General features: G+C 44.2%; 1 protein-coding gene across 1 annotated transcript in view; it reads left to right on the top strand.

Moving 5' to 3' along the window:
- OVCH1 (ovochymase 1) overlaps nucleotides 1–17,476 on the top strand; it is a 1,424,491-nt gene that overhangs the window by 692,170 nt on the left and 714,845 nt on the right. Inside the window, exon 11 of the mRNA XM_069628530.1 lies at nucleotides 5,982–6,115. Coding sequence (XP_069484631.1) covers nucleotides 5,982–6,115 — 134 coding nt within the window. The remainder of the gene's footprint in view (nucleotides 1–5,981; nucleotides 6,116–17,476) is intronic.

Here is a 17,476-nt window from a genome sequence, read left to right as displayed (position 1 = left end):
AACCGCAGGGGCTATTTTTACTGGAAGTCCTATTGGTGCAGCCTAAAGCACCCATAAGGACATCGATGGGACACCCAAAGAGTCGACGTTTTCCATAGAAGTTACCGAGGTTTCCCAGCCTGTAGGGAAATATTCACAGCATGTGAATCCACGAAAGATGCCAATGCTGGAGAAATGTAGTTACAGGTAAGAAACTACTCCCTTTTCGAACGCAGCATTTAACAAGAGTTTTCCCCCCCTCTCCCCCAAGCCCCTCCGGCTTCAACCAACATCACTCCACACAAGCACAGTAACAATAACTTACATGGCAGTCAGTTTTAAACCCAGAACTTGTTGAGCATGGTATTAATCCATTTGTGACTTCGATTCTGTGAAATGAGGATTGCAGAGATGTTTGGCACAACCGCTTTTATCCTTCTGTAGTAGTGAGTGAATGACCCCACACAGGTGCCCGAAAGCGCATAATGCAAAGTCAAAGGGGAAGGTTAGTGTTCACAACTATAGATAACATTAGATTTCCCATATGACAGTACACTAACCCACTTCAACAATAAACTGTACCATACCCTGTGGCACCCACAACTCTTCCTAGGTGTGATGCTTAATTATCCTTCTGTTGGTGCGTCACTGGAACCTAGCGAGTTTGCAGATGGCAGGCAATGTGAGGCAAATTGGGTTGCAAGTCATTGCTGGATGTCTAATGGAATATCCAGTGCTGAAAAAACTTGTTCAGCCTTGATCAAAAGAGTTGGGCTGTTTAGACACTGTGCACTACCAAGTAGAGTACAGTTGGTTGAAGTAGCCCACATTTTGCAATGCACAAAGAGAACATGCTTGTCAAGCCGAACTGTGAAGGCCCTATTTGGTACTTGTGGGGGGAGCCCACAAAACGGTTCAAACTCTGAAGTTCCATTTTTGCATAGAGTACCAGGTTAAGCACAGGAATATAGCTGTGGTATATCAACCAGAGGACATTTTTTGCTCCCCAGTGGCCAAATACCCATCAGTTGAGCACCTCAATCAGTAGTGGAATAGCATGTGAGACATCGGCTATGGGCTCCCAAGCTGACCTGACTCCTCTATGCGCGACATGGGAGGGGGGGGGGGTGAGTGCTGCCAATTTTACTTTAAAAAAAAGTGTAATGGGCTGAGGTTGACCCCCACATGTGGTCCTCTTTGGGGTCCATTCTTTGTAATGGGCACTGTTAATAAATTTTAATTTTAGCTCCTAAGCTTACTTTAAAGCAACAAAACATTAACATAGAAATATCCTAATACTATCAGATGTTGCTTTGGAAACGAGAATTTTCATACAGCTAATATCATTGTAGGACGTATGTTTTCCTAAGGAAAAATCATTGATGGAGGTTGGTACATGTATTTTTAACTGTAGGCCATTTTGTTACAGATCAGTTTACAGTAAGAGACAAACTGTGAGGTTTGACCCAGCTCCCATGGTAGATCCTTTTTTCCAAGTGAAGGATGCTGTTCTCATGGAGCAATTGCAAGCATGTAAAAGCTTAAAATAAGCCTACTAGGTCACTGTGGCCTGTGATCACTTGTGAATGGTACTGATTGTCCATCCTGTAGGGCAGGAAACCATGTGGCCTGTTTTGTATTGCTAATGCCATGCACTGTCATCAAGCTCCAGAGTCTGATTTAGTTTGCCTTTTAGTCTCTGAAGATGTGAGGGAGGTGTAAGATCTGGAACGCTGCTCATAGATGCAGGGTCTCCCATCACAGCAAATGGTGAAGTGTGTAGGCTAACATAAAAAATTTCTCAGTACAGTAATATGTGATGAATCAGAGTTGGTCATCCCAATACCACTGGCCTGTAACCCTTCTCTTGTGCCCAAGGAAAAGGCAGTTGCGACCTGATCCTGACTCCGAGGGTGGTAACACGTGGGAGGATCACATAGGTGACTGGGGGTCAGGCAGAATGGGAGAACCGTCTGAGCAATTTCTTTAACCATAGAGTTTTAATGGCCTATTGTAAAACTGATGTTTCTGATGTAAAACTAATGATGCTGATAAAACATCTAGAAACATTATGGACTCCAAGTTCATAATACTCCTAGTACTGCGATGAGGAAGAGTGCTTCAGAGTTTCCAAAGAATGTGTGGCCTAGTGGATGTAATGGCCCACACCTGAGCAGGGACCTTAAACATTTAAAGGCCCTCCAGGTGCGCGAGAAGCAGCAGGAAGCAGATAATGGAGTTGCAGCTATGCTGACAGCAGGATGCCTCAAGCAGAGGCTTGCGCCGGTCAGATCAATGGTGAATGCAGAGGATGTACAGCGGAAAGCGTTGGAGACCGGAGAGACCCCAAAGGAGACAGAAGCTCATGTGTCCTGCAGTCTGCTCCGGTGAAAGATTCTCACCGGCAAGCGCACAGGGTTGTGCAGGCTTCGTTGACGGCCCAAGCAATGGCAGGCTGACTGTCAAACCTTGTCGGAGACCCGACGAACAAAGCAGAAGTGGAAGCAGCGTGTCAGTCGCCAGCACAGACCGGTGAGTTGGCCTGATGCAGGTGACACTGCGGCGCTCCGAGGGAGACTGCTGATCGATTTTGAATACCAAACTATTGAATTTAAAAAAAACTGGCCACAACTCTCCTATTAGATGTCACATGGGAGAATATTATAACCTGCATTGCTAAAGCCAAAAGGGGAAATATTCAATAAGGGATATAACCTGCACTGCCCGAGCCAATATTATATATAACTTGAAGACAGATATCTAAAAAGGGGACATTATAACCATGCCAAAACAAAGCTGAAAGTGATACCAAAGCAATTTGAATCTGACAGTCCCATAACAAAATACCTTGAGGGTAGAAGTTGTAATCCACATTGCCATCAGCAATTAGGTTCTGTAAAATAAATTCAGATTCAGCAGGAGAGGATACCCTCCTTATATCAAGGAACAAGGGTGAGGAAAGTCTAACCTGCATTGCTTATGGCAAACGGATCAATGTGAAAATTATTATCCTGTTTAGTATGCTGGAGAAAAACGAGGTCCAATGTGTTATCAAGTCTTACCACAGATTGCAAGTTGTAGTAGTAGGAATGTTACCTGGCAGGAGAGTAAACCAAGAAAGGGACAATTGGTGGTTAGTCCTGGCAGGCGAGTGGACCGGGAAGAAAACGAAGTATTATGAATGTGGTAGAAGGTTGTGGTGAAAAGTGGCAAAGTCATTAGTGTTTGAACTGTTGTGTAAAATCTTGACAGATGTGTCTAAAGAAGGAATACCAAGTGGTAACGATTGATTTTCAGGGAAAATTTACTTTGACTTCCGACTTTTTGCATAAAATCTTTCGGTTTATCAAGCAGAAGATTGTGGAAACGTTAACTATTGTTTGCCAAGTGAAGAATATATTAAATGAAAATAACTTTAATTTCTACCTGTAGTAGAACTTTGCTAGTACAAAGACTTTTCTGATTTCTAACTTTAGTTTGAAAAATCCTGACTTGATCAGAGGATGGGGATCCAACCCTGGTCACAAGGATTCCCGAGTATAACCTTTGTATTGAATGTATCTTGAAGTTGCCGACGAATTCCTGTATGATTATGTTGTATGTAATGGATACCTCTGGCCATTAGGTCAATTTCCTTTAGCCATAGTTTGTTAGGAAGGGAAATCCTTATTGGGCTAGGGAAGGATAGGCATTTATCTCACCCCTTTAAATTTGATAAAATGGCTTGTGAGAACTTTACCTATGTGTCCGTCTCTCATTTCTGACGCCTCACATATATCAATGGCCTGATCTACTGTGGAGAATGACTGTGTAATTTCGTTTTCTGAATTGATTACTGAAAATCTCCAAATTAAGCTTTTCAGAATCAAGAAAACTGGACAGCGATTGGTTAGATTTACTGTCCTTGAGGGACATTTGCACATATTGTGTATTTCTATTGCTGAATATACTAGTCTGGTGGGGAAACTGACACTAAAATGTCGACTAACTGGGAAGCGAATTGCAGAGATACTGAGCCACCCAAGATGGCAGCTGCGCAAACGTCCAACATGGAGCAATAGCAAAATAAAATAATGTCCACTTAATAATCTCAATAATGCGTTGTTGTTCACTCACAAATGTAGAGCACTGTATGGCTGTAGAATGCAATCACAACTTAACTAACAATCTGCATTGTTGCATTTGGGACAATGTGTTCAACAATGCAGATACTTAAATTAGGATTTAAAAAACAATTAGCATGGATTCAACTGAGAAATATAAATGCTCCATAGTTTCTATTAATGAATAGATGCAGTAAGCGCTTTGGAATATGCTATGCAAAATAGGGTCTGAAACCAGCCTTTAAAGATGACTCAACTGTTCAGGTTTTTTCCTTCTGTTTTTGGCAAAGCAGGCTGGAAGTAAACCAAATTGTGCAGCATGTTCTATACAGCAGATTAGTATCACGGTACAGGGCACAGTGTGTCTCGGCTGAGATGAGCAGCAGTTCAATATGCAAAAAGATGATAGCAGTATCTTGGGATACTACAAGCTGCCTAGTATCGTTGGTGGTCTCACTTGGTCCCATAAGGTCAAAATAATACCTATAAATGATGTTGACATTCAGGGATAAATGGTTCTGCTTTCACCAGCTGAACCCTATAGTTATTGCAGTCTACCCAGGTCTGTCATATTGAGTTTGACTTTAACGTGATTCAGGTTGAGCGCCATAACTGGGGTCTAGTGATTAATTGCTGTTGCTCATTACACAGGCAGGATCTTGTAATTTTTCACCATCAACACCAATTCCTTTTGCTCCCTCCCAATAGGTTTGGTCTGCTTTTGGCCACCTTGGTACCCATAATCAACCATCAAACTGGCTGAGATGCCAGCAAACCAGTACTAGGTTGATCTAGTTTAGCTGGAGGAAGGATTCTAGTTAATGTGACATTCCCTTTGGTTATGAACTTGCATCCTGTAGCATGGCTCATCAATCCAATCCTCATTGAACTGTGCTGGCTATCACTTCAAGCGCTTATCATTTTCAAATCTCCATCTACAAGGTAGTCGCCATCCAGTCCCCAAACTACCTCACCTGAGAAGCTGGGCTTCTCTGGAGGCCTACGATCCACCAGAAAGACATGCTCAGACTTCAACTCCACCAGTGTCGGAAAGGAAGCACCAGACAAGTATTCAGTCTATGCCCCAGAATCTGGAACCACCCTGTCCAAATGATTTCATCCATTCACTTCTACATGTCGGGACGTAGCTCACGACCAGTCTATTCAAGTAATGTTTCTTAACACCTAGCAAAACATTTACAAGTAATGTTAGATTGGACAGGTTTTGTCAATGGTTCTCAAATGATACATTCTGTATGCTCCCTCTGCCTGATATTTTGTTCAAACATGAAATCTTTGTAATCATTCTACTTAATCCTGGCTGTTTGGTATTAGGAACTGGATTTTTTCCTGTATCGACTATTCAGTGTTTCACTTGCCCTGGTTATAGTTCACAATATAAATCTACATGGGAGAATCAAATGTTTAATACACTATAGTTCACCAAGGATGTTTTTTAAGTCTTCTCAGTTGATCAGTCTATAGGGATCTGTGATTTTACTGAAAAACATTTCAGAGAATGATTTTTTCATCGAAAAACAATCAAAAGATCACTGAATTGTATTTTTTTATTTGGGGTGCTCTGACCAAGACCCTATTTCCTTATAACCCTGCTGTAACCCCCCTCACCACCAGTTTGAACCTCTTAACCCATCCCAGATATATAAAAACCGATATTTTTCCCCTTCTTTTTTTCGTTAATGGTTTCGTTAAAATCAATCACTGTAAATAGTCTTTAGTCGGTTTATGGTCAATGTTTGTGCGTTGCTATTTGGCTGGACTCCTGTGATAAAGTTAATTTCTTACCTCTTTAACGTTTGTATTCTGACCTGCCCAAACTGGAGCACAATGTAAATTAAGATGTCCTAAAATGAATCTCATTGTGTGCTTGTTTTCTAGTGTGTGCCTGTGGACAATCTCGGTCACGGCGGGTAATTACATACAAGTAACATTTACCAAGCTGGACATTGAGAAGAGCCCAAACTGTGCTTTTGATTACCTATCCATCATTCAAGCAGACAAAACTCTAGTTGGTATGTTTTTCCTTTTTTTCTATGGGGAGGGGGTTGGTTGAGTTCTGCTGCCGAAAACACTGCATAGGAGGCTCATCTTTAAGTTCAGAAAAGCATAATTGTATTTTGGGAATTTAGGCCTTGTTGCTAGCCAAAATCTCCACCCCCCACCTTTATTTCGTATTACTTGCTTCTGACCCGTTTCATGTTTTTACCACAGCATGTTAGTCTCATTATTGCTTTTTGCTTTAGCCTAATCATGCTTGTTTACAGAAATGTAGATAATTTATACATGAGTTGTCTTCATCTTTACTATGTTCTAGGCTATTTCTGTCTTCTCTTGTTACTACTTTACATCTTCACATTTTAAATGTCTTTATCGTGCCTTAGGTGCAATGTTTTCTTCTGGCTAAAGTTCCAGCAGTGTTTGTATATTTACCTGGCTGAATTACTTCACAAACTGTCTTCCTCTTTCTGGTGGTTTGCAATAAACTCCTTTCCCAATGGGCAATGCAATTGTTACTGAGACGATATTCATTGAGGCGACGGGCCAGCCCTGCTGGTAATGGCCTGTTGCCCAATTTAAGGGCTCAAGTAAAGGCCCCTTAATGTGGGCAACAGAGCCTTTACCTGCAGGGTCAGCCTAACGCTGCAGTCCTAATCGTCACTGGCGCTTGCAAAACTGCAGCCAATTATTAAAACAAGATCTTGCTTGCATTTCGTCCTGTGATGATCCAAGTCTGTTTTGAACATTGATTACAATGACTTAACACTGATGGCAGACTTCCTCTCAAACTGTCGTGGGAACAAAGAGGTTAAATGTTCTTTTAATTATTTTGCTTTAGCCTTTAGCACCCGCATCTGCCCTTTCATGAGTCCTAAAGGCGCTGTAGGGGTTGGGGGTGGATAAGTGCAGCAGAGAGTGAGAGGCGTTCACTGTGGAAGCTTGGAACACAGGCTTGTACCAATGAATTGAGCCTGTGTTCCTGGCTTCCAGATTGGCTCATTCGCTCCCCTCTAAAGGGTTCAATTGTACTTTGGTAACCTTTCTCGCTACCTCAAGCCTTACCCTTTGTAGTGCTCTTGGTTGAACCATCATTCACCCTTACAGCGACTGGATTTTCTCTGGCTTGGCCGGCAGATGACTCCAAGGATTATTACGGAGGAGCCTGAGAAACTCGGAAAGAAAAACCGCAGCGTTTTCAAACACAACTGCGTCGTGTTTCTGCCTGCTGTGGCAATCAATTTGGGTCTCCGATGCTCCCCCAGGGGAGCATCGGAGACCCAAATGGAAAGCCAAGGCAGGCAGAAACACAACGCGGTTGTGTCTGCCTAAATCTGCTTTAACATTTGGGAGACTCGGGCTCCCCCTGGGGAGCCCGAGAGCCCCAAATGGGAAATCAGATTTAGGCAGAAACACTGCAGCATTTAGCATTTCCCATTTGGGGCTCTCGGGGCCCCCAGAAAACTTAGGAAAAAAACACAGCTAGTGCTTATTTTAAAAAAATAAATAAATAGCACTTACCGAGATTCAGCTGCAGCTTTCCTGCTCTGGTCTCCGGTCCCCGTCCTCCGCGTACAGCACCAATGAAGGAAAAGCCACCCAGAGGTAGCTTTTGTTTACTACAGCTGGCTGGCTTTTCCTTCATTAGTGCCGCAAAAGCAAAGCCAGCACAGGCGGGCATTCATTTCACAAAATGGATGCGCCCATGTGCTTGCTTTTGCGAATTGTGAGCTTGAATAGCTCAAAATTTTACATAGGAAGTTTTAAAAAAAAATGCTAGTATTTATTTTTTTTTAATGTTGCCTATCTATTTTTTAAATAACATTTTTAGCTGGACTACCCCTTTAAGACCATTGGGATCCAACCACCCTCTTAAATGTTTATGAAGATTGGTGGAGATTGTAATTGGCCAAAAGGACAATCTCCCTTGTTAAAGCGTGGCTGTTCATGCAGGTAGTCCACCCTTGTCCCTAGTGATTTATTAGTATTCATGTGTGCCATTTAAGTGACTAATGTAGTGCAAGTGTAACACTTTATTTTCTAGTTGAACTGATGAGCCTTTAAATTATAGTCCTGTTTAGAGCGGATGACAAATTGAATGGTGCAATTTAAAGGTTTTTTAAATTATGTCAGACCTATTTAAGCAATGTGTTCTGCAGGCTTCAATGGCCCAAGCCATTATAGGCCTGAGCGAAAGGCAGCAAAGGGAGTACTGTTCCCAGCGCATCTATGCCATGCAAATAGCCGCCATGGAAAGGGATAAGGGACCACGTGTAGTGCCTTCTCCCCAATCCAAGTTGGCTTTTTTTTCTTTAGTTGAGAAACATCAAAAGAGCAATTTTGCAACTCAGTTACTATTAATACCCCAGTACAAAGTAACAGGGTACTAATAGCAATAGAACCCTCAAGGGGGTCGGGGGGCATTACCAGTCTGGTAATGCACTGTGGTGTAAATTACTAGCTTAAGTGAAGGGAGGGCTTTAACTAAATGCCCCCTCTTACCGGTCTGTTGCTGAATTAAAGGATTTTAGGTTAAATACTCCAAAAATGGTGAACACATTTAATATACAGTGCTGTACCAATGCAGGCCCTTGCCATGTTCAGTTTTCGGGCAATATGTCATTCTGTTGCTTTAAAGACGCATTTCATATACTCAAATGTGCCTAAAACAGTGTCTGCAGATTAGTCCATTTACACGCCATCACACAGCACCCAGGTTTGCAACAACAAAGGCCCTCAACTGGTAAGGACTTCAACTAGAAACAGTTTAGGATTAACTTGTAGATGGTTTCCATGTATTTTCTTTAAATGTACACAACTTATTTATGGAGGACAATTAATTTTGGTGTAGGGCCATACCTGATTTGCGTAGCCGTCCCCCTTCCGTAATGGCTTGACAGGCAGGCTGAAAAACAATGGTCTGGAGGGTTGCCCAGAACTAAGCCCTTGGTTATGATTTATTTAAAACCGTCCAGCCATCACTTTTTGCACTATGCATAGTCCTATTCTGTGGGATTGTTGATGCCGCCGGCAATGTCCATTCGCTGGATATTGAATTCTAAATAATGCAGTAGGCAAGTCCACTTAAATACCATCATTCTTCAAGCCAAAAAGTCATCTGTGAAGCATACGTTGCAACAGATGCTACCATTAAATATTTTGTTTTTAATATTTTCAGATGAATCCCGGATGTCTTCATGATTTTATCAGACCGTACAATTCATTTCACCCTCCCATTTGTAATTTCATTCCCCATTAGTGCCATTAACTCTTGTAACATGGGGTAACAATTTATACAGTGGAGCCCGACACATGTTAGGGTAGTTCTGTTAATGCCCTGGATGACTTTGTACCTTTAAACATTAGTTCATATTCTAGTGATTGAAAGAAATTAACTACTTTGTATGGACTTTAATTTCATATTTGGAGGGAATCCGTTTTGACGACTCCATATTGTACAGTTGATGGATTTTAAAGTGCATTTGCATGAAACTAGCCCCGACGAAGATGGCACTTTTACCTTTTTTTTTTGCCTTTTTTTTAACCTTTTCTTGCTCCATCGAAACCAGTGTAGGTTTTGTTGCTTTGTTTTTTTGATTTGTGTATCCATTTACTTATGGATTTCATTGTACATGAATATCCCTGATGGATTGAAACTGGTCAGTCTCAGTCCTGTGACGAATTTTGGGAATGCATCACTTCTCCCCCAGGTGAGCCTTCTAAGCAACACCCTCCTTAGGGGTTTGGGAAAGCGTGACCTCACTGGGAGTGACTCCCCCCCCCCCCCCCCCCTTTTCCCCGGGGAACAAGGACTGCCATTCCAATGGCTAACTCCCTATGCACCAGCTGTTATCTGCTACATGGGAGTCGGCAAGACTGACACTACAATGTGCTTGAATCAAGGTAATGGTTAACTTTACACCTATTCGATGAATGATACACCCTCTCGTTACAGGAGCGAGAATAAAGTGCCATCGACCCATGAGTGGAGTAGGAGAAATCCCACACAAAGGTGAGGCTCTGACGGGAGTACATCAGCAAGGGACAGAGCAGTGCTACACAGCAAAGCGGGCTGTGGCACAGAGGTGAACACTGAAGGGAGGAGCCACCATCCCGATGGAGGTATACTGGGGCTGAGAAACCAGCACCAACCAAATTGAAGCTTACCTGGAGGTGCGACCACACAGAGGACATTGGGGGGGGTCGGGGAGGGAGATGGCGGTGCCCGCAAGGGAATACCAAAACCAGGAATTGAGGGAGGAGTGGATCTCTGTATTCCCAACAAGCAAGCAGAAGGCCGGTAACACCGCAATGAGCAGTATGACGATTGCTCTTATCCAGTCCGGAAGACAAGCAGCCCGTAAGCGACGCTGCTGCTGCTGCTGCTAAAGAGACACACCCACACTGGAGTGGACCCTGCAATGCAGAAGTTATGAGGTTGCCCATGTTGAGGGAGAACAGAGCAAAGTGGGGAAGAAAGAAGGAAGGAGGAAAGATTGTCCTAACCCCACACCAGGGTATGGAATCCCTATAAACTTGGTGGATAAAGCTCCAGAAGTGCTGAAAGAACCAAAAGTAGAAGAGGGGGTGACAGATATCGGAGTTAAGTGAATTATCATGATGAAAGTCCAAGAGAGCAAGAGAGGCCCAAAAAAGAAAGTGAACAGACATGAGGGGAGCATGGAGGCATCCAACACCTGAATCTAGTTTGCAGAGCGCAACACAAGTGGTGGAGACCGATGAGGGATCAGGGAAATATCCCTCCATTGAAAGGAGTTTGGTCATTTTGTTTTTCCTGGAACTTGACATTTTTTGGGGGAAACCTAACTTTGATAAACTGCCAGAAACTGTGAAATAAGGAAAACTGGTAAATTGAGGAATCCAGGAGAGAGTCCTGCAACCCATTGGAAAAATGTTCTAGTATCCAACACAGAGCGCAGCACACTCCACCTACATTTCTTTACTGGTAGGGTCAGTTTAGTGGCTAGGTTTGGATGGTGGACTATTTTTGTTTTGGCTTTTGACGAGTGCCTCAGTTTAGTTTAATAGGAAGGGAACGTCCCTTTAGCAATAGGGTTAGTGAGGTGTTTTCCTTTTAAGTTGAATAAAGATACTTCTTGGCTGTATTAAGGATTACTGGGTTTTGCAGCTAACCTGAAAATAAACAGATTTAAAGAAATATAACTAAATCACAATATTTTGCCACCAGCAGCTGCAACAAACCTAAGTAACATACAAAACAGCTTGCCTTTCACTACTGTGACTTATCAATAGAATCATACACTTATTCATTAGGAGACACACCCAGGGTCCCACCCTATGTCATTTATAACGCGCCTATTCACCAGTTTTTCATATCCACTTCCCATGGTCCATCCCCTACAAAGTCCTCTATGTCCTGGCAGGCAGGAGTAATCCCCCCCCCCCCCCCCAGACTCTCAGGGAGGCATTTTCTCTGAGGGAGAGAATATGGTCTGTACAAATTAATTCCAGGCCATGTTTTCACTCGCCTCACACATACCTCCGCAAACAGCCCTATACTAGGCTGTGGGTCTCAGCATTTGACCATCTGAGATCAGTCCACCAGAATTCTAACTGTGGACCTGTCAAGGACTCCTACGCTCTAGCAATCCTACGCTTTACTAATATACAGGCCAAATCAATCCGCTTGGGGACATGCTTAGCGATTTGTGGGCAAGGGAACATACCCAATAAGCAGGTCTTTGGTGTCCATATGAATTTGGTGATTCCTCCCTGCTCTATCAGAGTTCTAATTGCTGACCATAATTGTTCTACCACCGGATATGCCCAAAACACATGCATCATGTCAGCTGCACATCTAGGGCAGCAGGAAGATATCAAACCTTTACATCATGTGGCGTCACATATGCCCTATGGAGCATGTACAGTTGAATAAGCTTAAACCAGGCATGCCTAGAAACCCTTTGAGCACCTTTTGCAGTTTAAGCGGCACTCCTCCCATGTTGTCTAGAAACGCCATGTCCCCCTTCAGTCAGGTCCTACAGCAATGCCAGAGGAATGTCCTCATTATTCCTTCCATCTGGCACTAGTATCCTTGATCGATCTCATATACATCAGAAATTGTCCTGCATCTATCCAGTGTTCTGCCACCAGTTCGTAGAACTCCAGCAACATGCCATCCAGGAACAAGTTCCAAAATAAGACCACCCAGTGAGATCTGATAGCCTGGTCTCCCATTCCCCTGCCTCCCCTCCACAGTCCCTCCTACAAACGGAAGCCTGGGGAATACAGCATTCTAACACCAACCTGTTTCGGGATCCTGGATCATACATTTACCTAGCTGCAGCATGTTCGGGCAGTCCCGGATCCTCTTATCCACTCATAGCACCTCTTTTAGTAGGTATGGCCGACTTCTGTCCATAGTGGTGTTGTCCAATGTGGCTGCATCAGACAGCCACAAACTGCAGCTACCCAGCCAAATACAATAAACAAATCCAGCAATTAGTCATCTGCATAGTCCATGCCTTCCAGAAACCCATAAAAATCCACTCGGCATGATGTTCAGCATTCCAAAGAAGGCCTTGGGAATATCAAATGGGATATTAATTCAGTATAAAAAGCAGGGGAGAAACTACCATCTTATCAACGCAGCTCTGCCCATCAGACTAGGACAGTTTTTTCCAAAATACCATGAACTTCTCTAGGCCTCCCAATGCAGAGTGTTTTGTTTGTTCAAGGACTGTACCCCATGGCATATATTCACCCCAAATATCTGAAGGTGTCCATGTCCCATTTCAACCCAAGGACAGGTAAGTGCACCTTACCTCTACTTACTAGTCCCGCCAACAGGAAGATGCATGACTTACTGCGGTTTATGGTTATTCCCGAGAGCACTGAACAATTATCAAAAACCTAAAGTATAAAAGCCAAGTTGCTCTCCAGATTTTGCACATACAGCATCTTGTCATTTCTCTATATGCAGATGACATGCTTGGTTTCAACCACCATCACCCCTGCCTCACCAAATTCCCTCCGTTGGAACTCTGCAAGAGGCTCCAATGCTAGAATAAAGAGCATGGGCGACAGGACTACCGTGTTTAGTGTCCTATTTTAGGTGCCACTGCTCCTATATGCATTTGCCCATCTGTAGCCTGCCTATAGGTGCTGTGTACCAATTTCTCCCCCCTCCGAATCCCTCCCCCAAAGTGTTCAAGAGTGGCGTGCAGCCACTCCGAGTACAGTCGAATGCTTTAATTGCGTCTAGATCACTGCACAGTGATATTCCCACTATTTGGTACTATTTATTATGCAGTGCGATTGTCTTAAGTTTCATGTGTTACTCCTACCTAGGACTAATAGTCTGATCCGTGTTCCAGACACCCGCTGTAACCTCCCTGCAAAGAGCAGTGTATATTAAAATCCTGTTTAAACTTAATGAGCGCGCTTTAAGATCCACAGTTCTGTGATAGCTTGTCAGCACTATCATCTACTCTCTCATGCTCAGAGGGACTGCTCATAAGCCCCACAAACCTCTACAACAGTCTAGGGGCACCTCGGCTATATATTCCCAGTAAACCTCTGCCAGAAGGCAATGCCCACAGGTGTTTTAATGGACAACAGAGATGATCACCACCCTTGGCTTCTGGTGTCAGTGGGCATCTAGTAAATCTGCCTCTTCTGCTGTAATAATGGTAGCTTAATCTCAGACAGTGTGTTCAATCTTGTACGTCCACCTTCTGGTCTACCCCATACAAGGCCACATAGAATTTCCGATATATACTGTTGCTCTCTTTGGGACCTCCATAACTCTCCACATTCATCCATTGAGTTCATTGCACGTGGCACTTCCCTGTGACCTAGCCGTGCCAACATCCTGCCAGTCTCATCTCCCTGCTCATGAAATCTCTCATGAAATTTGCAAAATCAGCCTTTCCAATCCCCAATGCAACTCATAAGTGCCATGAGTTTCTATTCTAATCCACTGTCCTTTATCAATGAGTTTTCTAGCTATTCTGTCAGCCGCTTTCCAATGATTTCCCAACTCGCCCCACTCTCCGGTCTTGGCAATCGCTCCCCCCCTCATTACTGTAAATGTTTCCCACAGAATATGTACCCCCTCAAAGCAACCAGTTTCACCTCAAAATCAGCTATTTTATCGGCCGTGTGTCCTAAATTGCCCGCCCAGTGTTTCTGCCATCAGGATCCCATTATTTATCTGCTAGGTATAAAGTAACTGGACATGGTCTGACGGCGTCCTCCCCATGTAAGTGGCGTTGACAAACTCACCCGCACTTTCCCGCCCCATGAATGGGTAATCCATGCCTGTACCCACCTTATGTGGGCTTAATCCCCTCTGGAATCCACATCAGTGACACAGCAGCGTTCTGGCAAGGCACCAAACCGTAACAATAAAACCAACTTTGGAAAACCCCAGCCCAATAGTGCCATGCAATTCTAGGCCATCTGCCCTCCCCTATCCACCCTATATCTGGGTATGTGATGGTACCAAAACCAAATGTACTCCAGTTATCTTAACCGGGGGGTGCCCCAACATTATGGCACAACCAAAGTAAATGCAGCAAGATTGTGTCCTCGATACAAGCTTCCAACCCATCAGCATATTTTGCCCTGTGTAGTGACTCAGCATTCCAGCTCCGCTTCCAGACACCAAACAGGCCAATATCAGTAAATATCCCAGTCATCTTTTAGCATCCCGCTTATCTCTTATTGGGTCCATTTTATTGCCATGCATCCACTAGTTGACATCCGGGCTTTTTCAAAAAGTGGGATTTCCCATTATAGAGGATCTTCAACTTGGTGGGATTAACTAGCATGTAGTTCAGGCCATATTCCTGCAGTCGGTTATGCATCAGGCCAAACTTAGATCTTCACTGCACCAGCAGAGTGTAGTCAGGGTAAATGACTTGCGTCACGAACACCCTGCATACAGTGCCTCCTTTCCTGGAGAATGCTAAAATCTGTCCACGGGTCTAATGACCTGAAATAACATATTTATCGCATAGGTCGTAGGTGCGCCACATTCCTCACCCTCCGGGAGCCCAGGATCCTAATGTTACTCCTCCGGGCCCTCTCCTCCGCATCCTCTGCTGTGTTCCAGGGTACTCCACTTCATTGTCCAGTCCTGCACCAGTGACATCAATTCTTTGCAAGTGCTCATATTTTCTTTCAGGTTGGAATCTGCCACTCCAACCCTTTTTGCAAGCGATGAGCAGGCTAACCTCGATTTTCCCACTTTGTTGCTTATTCTTCCAAGGATGATACAATGCTGCCATGGCGCCTAGAATTTGATTTTCCTCCTCACGCAATGCTGGTAGGGCTGATCGCGCTGGTGCACCTGCCTGAGGTGCAGGGGATGCAGCCTTCACTTCTCACTTCTCGCTTATTGGCAAAGGCCTCCATTTTAGTTTGCTTGAACCTTCCCGTGGCTTTTTAGTCTGGCATGGGACACTGTCCACCACCCTAGATGGGATAGGTTTTCCCTCTGGTAGATTAAAGGCAATAACCTTCACCCAGCTATAACTTCGCCCCAGCCAGCAATCCCCTTCTGTAGCAAGCGCTTTTATGTTAAAACAGCCTGCAAGGGGCACCGAGTATTGTAGACCACAGTATTGTGGCTCTGCTGCCTCCTTTGGTCAGATGAATGCTGCTAATGACTTAATATATAATGTGCCCGCCGCCTCTCTGTGATGTTTTCAGGCAATTGCTCTGAGCCCCCGACATCAGGCAAGGGCTGCTGTTCTATCTCTATGATCCTTCCTCTAACTCGGTCCCCCGTCAACTCTCCACGCACCGGGATTCAGCCAGCGCTGCCTTAGGGCTCATGCAACTGCCCAGGGCTCCCTGCTAATCAGCTGGATCACAGATGTGCCTGTCCAGCCTATATCCCATGTCCTTCTCGGGTCTTCCTGGAGCCACTCCTGCTATCCACCACTTGCCTAGCCTTTGGTACCAGGATCTGTCGAACAGCCCTTGCCTGGGGTTGGTCTATATGCTGTGCTATTTAATCAAATGGCAGTGTGCCGTTGGGCTCTCTATTCAGGGCACCATCTTGGTTCACGCCCACGCAGTCCTTCCTTCGTTTCAACGCACCCTCCAGATGCAGCCACCAGATTTCACCTGCTGCAGTTACCAGTCACGCTGTGCCACACTTCAACCTTCTGGAATTTCGATGGCAAAGCAGCACAGGGATCCAAAGTGGAAAGATCAGTTGTACGCTTGATGGGAACCGTGCCTCACTCCATGGCTGCTGGCAAAGCCACATTAAATTAAGGTACTTGAAGTATGGTCTCTTGTCTGAGTCTTCTGGCTTGCCACAGTCCTGTAGGGGAAAGTGGGCAGAGGTGACGTGGTGGAAGGGGATTGTTATGAGTCTTCCTGAATGAAGGTGATATCCAGAGGGAGGTTGATGACTAAACTGCTATATATCAGCAAGTTCTTAGTTTGAGTAATGTTCCATGACCAAATATAAATGGGCTTTTGTGTATGCAAGTGTGTACATTTTATATAAACCTTTATTGGCTCTGCTACGAAAATCCCTTAAATACGTAACTAGATGTGTACATGAAATACAAATCTGTGGTAGCACAAAAGATTCTCTGCAACCAACATTTCTCAGGCACCCCATTGTCCTAATACTGCAGGGAGCAGATGTCTTGCAAACCCTGATGTTACCCCTTTGCCAGTGCCACAAACCACACTTGGATACCAGAATTATCTGGTCCTGTCAGCTGCTACAGTCCCTGAACTTTCTCCTGACCAAAGCTGGGAGCAACTACAAGTGATGCTACTGAGCAATGATGTAACCCAGCTGTTTATGGCACTCCATTGAGCTTATCAACCTGGTTTGGTGTAACATCAAACTGGTGCATTTATGGCCTAAATCCTTGAATCGCTTGCCCATGCAATCTTCGGCCACGCAGGAAATGAAAAACGTGAAGATGACTGAATCAAATGATGCCCCGTCACTGTCTAATTGCTAGTTACACCCATCAAACCACCAGGACAGACATTGGGAAGCCACAGGAATAGGATGTACCAAGAAAAACACTGCACTCAGTATCTGTCTACTTGGTAATGGGATGACCCATTTTTGTTCTATTTCTTTTGTGGGTAGATGCAAAACGTTTGTCTGGTCAAATTCAGTGGTTTGGTACCAGTACTTTTTTATACCCTCACATTCTCCTATCTGTGCTTTGACTCAATATTTCCCTTTTGACAAGCAGCAAGACATTGCTTAGCACACATTTGCTTTAGCTCTTTCCTACACTTTTTCAGACTTTTTGGCTCCTAACCCTGATGCCATTCGACCAATGCGGATTATTAATAATCCAGCAATCTATCCAACACCATGAAACCCTAACTGAAACATTGCATGT

Source organism: Ambystoma mexicanum, chromosome 12 (assembly GCF_040938575.1).
Source record: "Ambystoma mexicanum isolate Mex_15411 chromosome 12, UKY_AmexF1_1, whole genome shotgun sequence".
Taxonomy (NCBI): Eukaryota; Metazoa; Chordata; class Amphibia; order Caudata; family Ambystomatidae; genus Ambystoma; species Ambystoma mexicanum.
The sequence above is the reverse complement of the archived record's forward strand: the minus strand, read 5'-3'. Positions and strand labels throughout refer to the sequence as shown.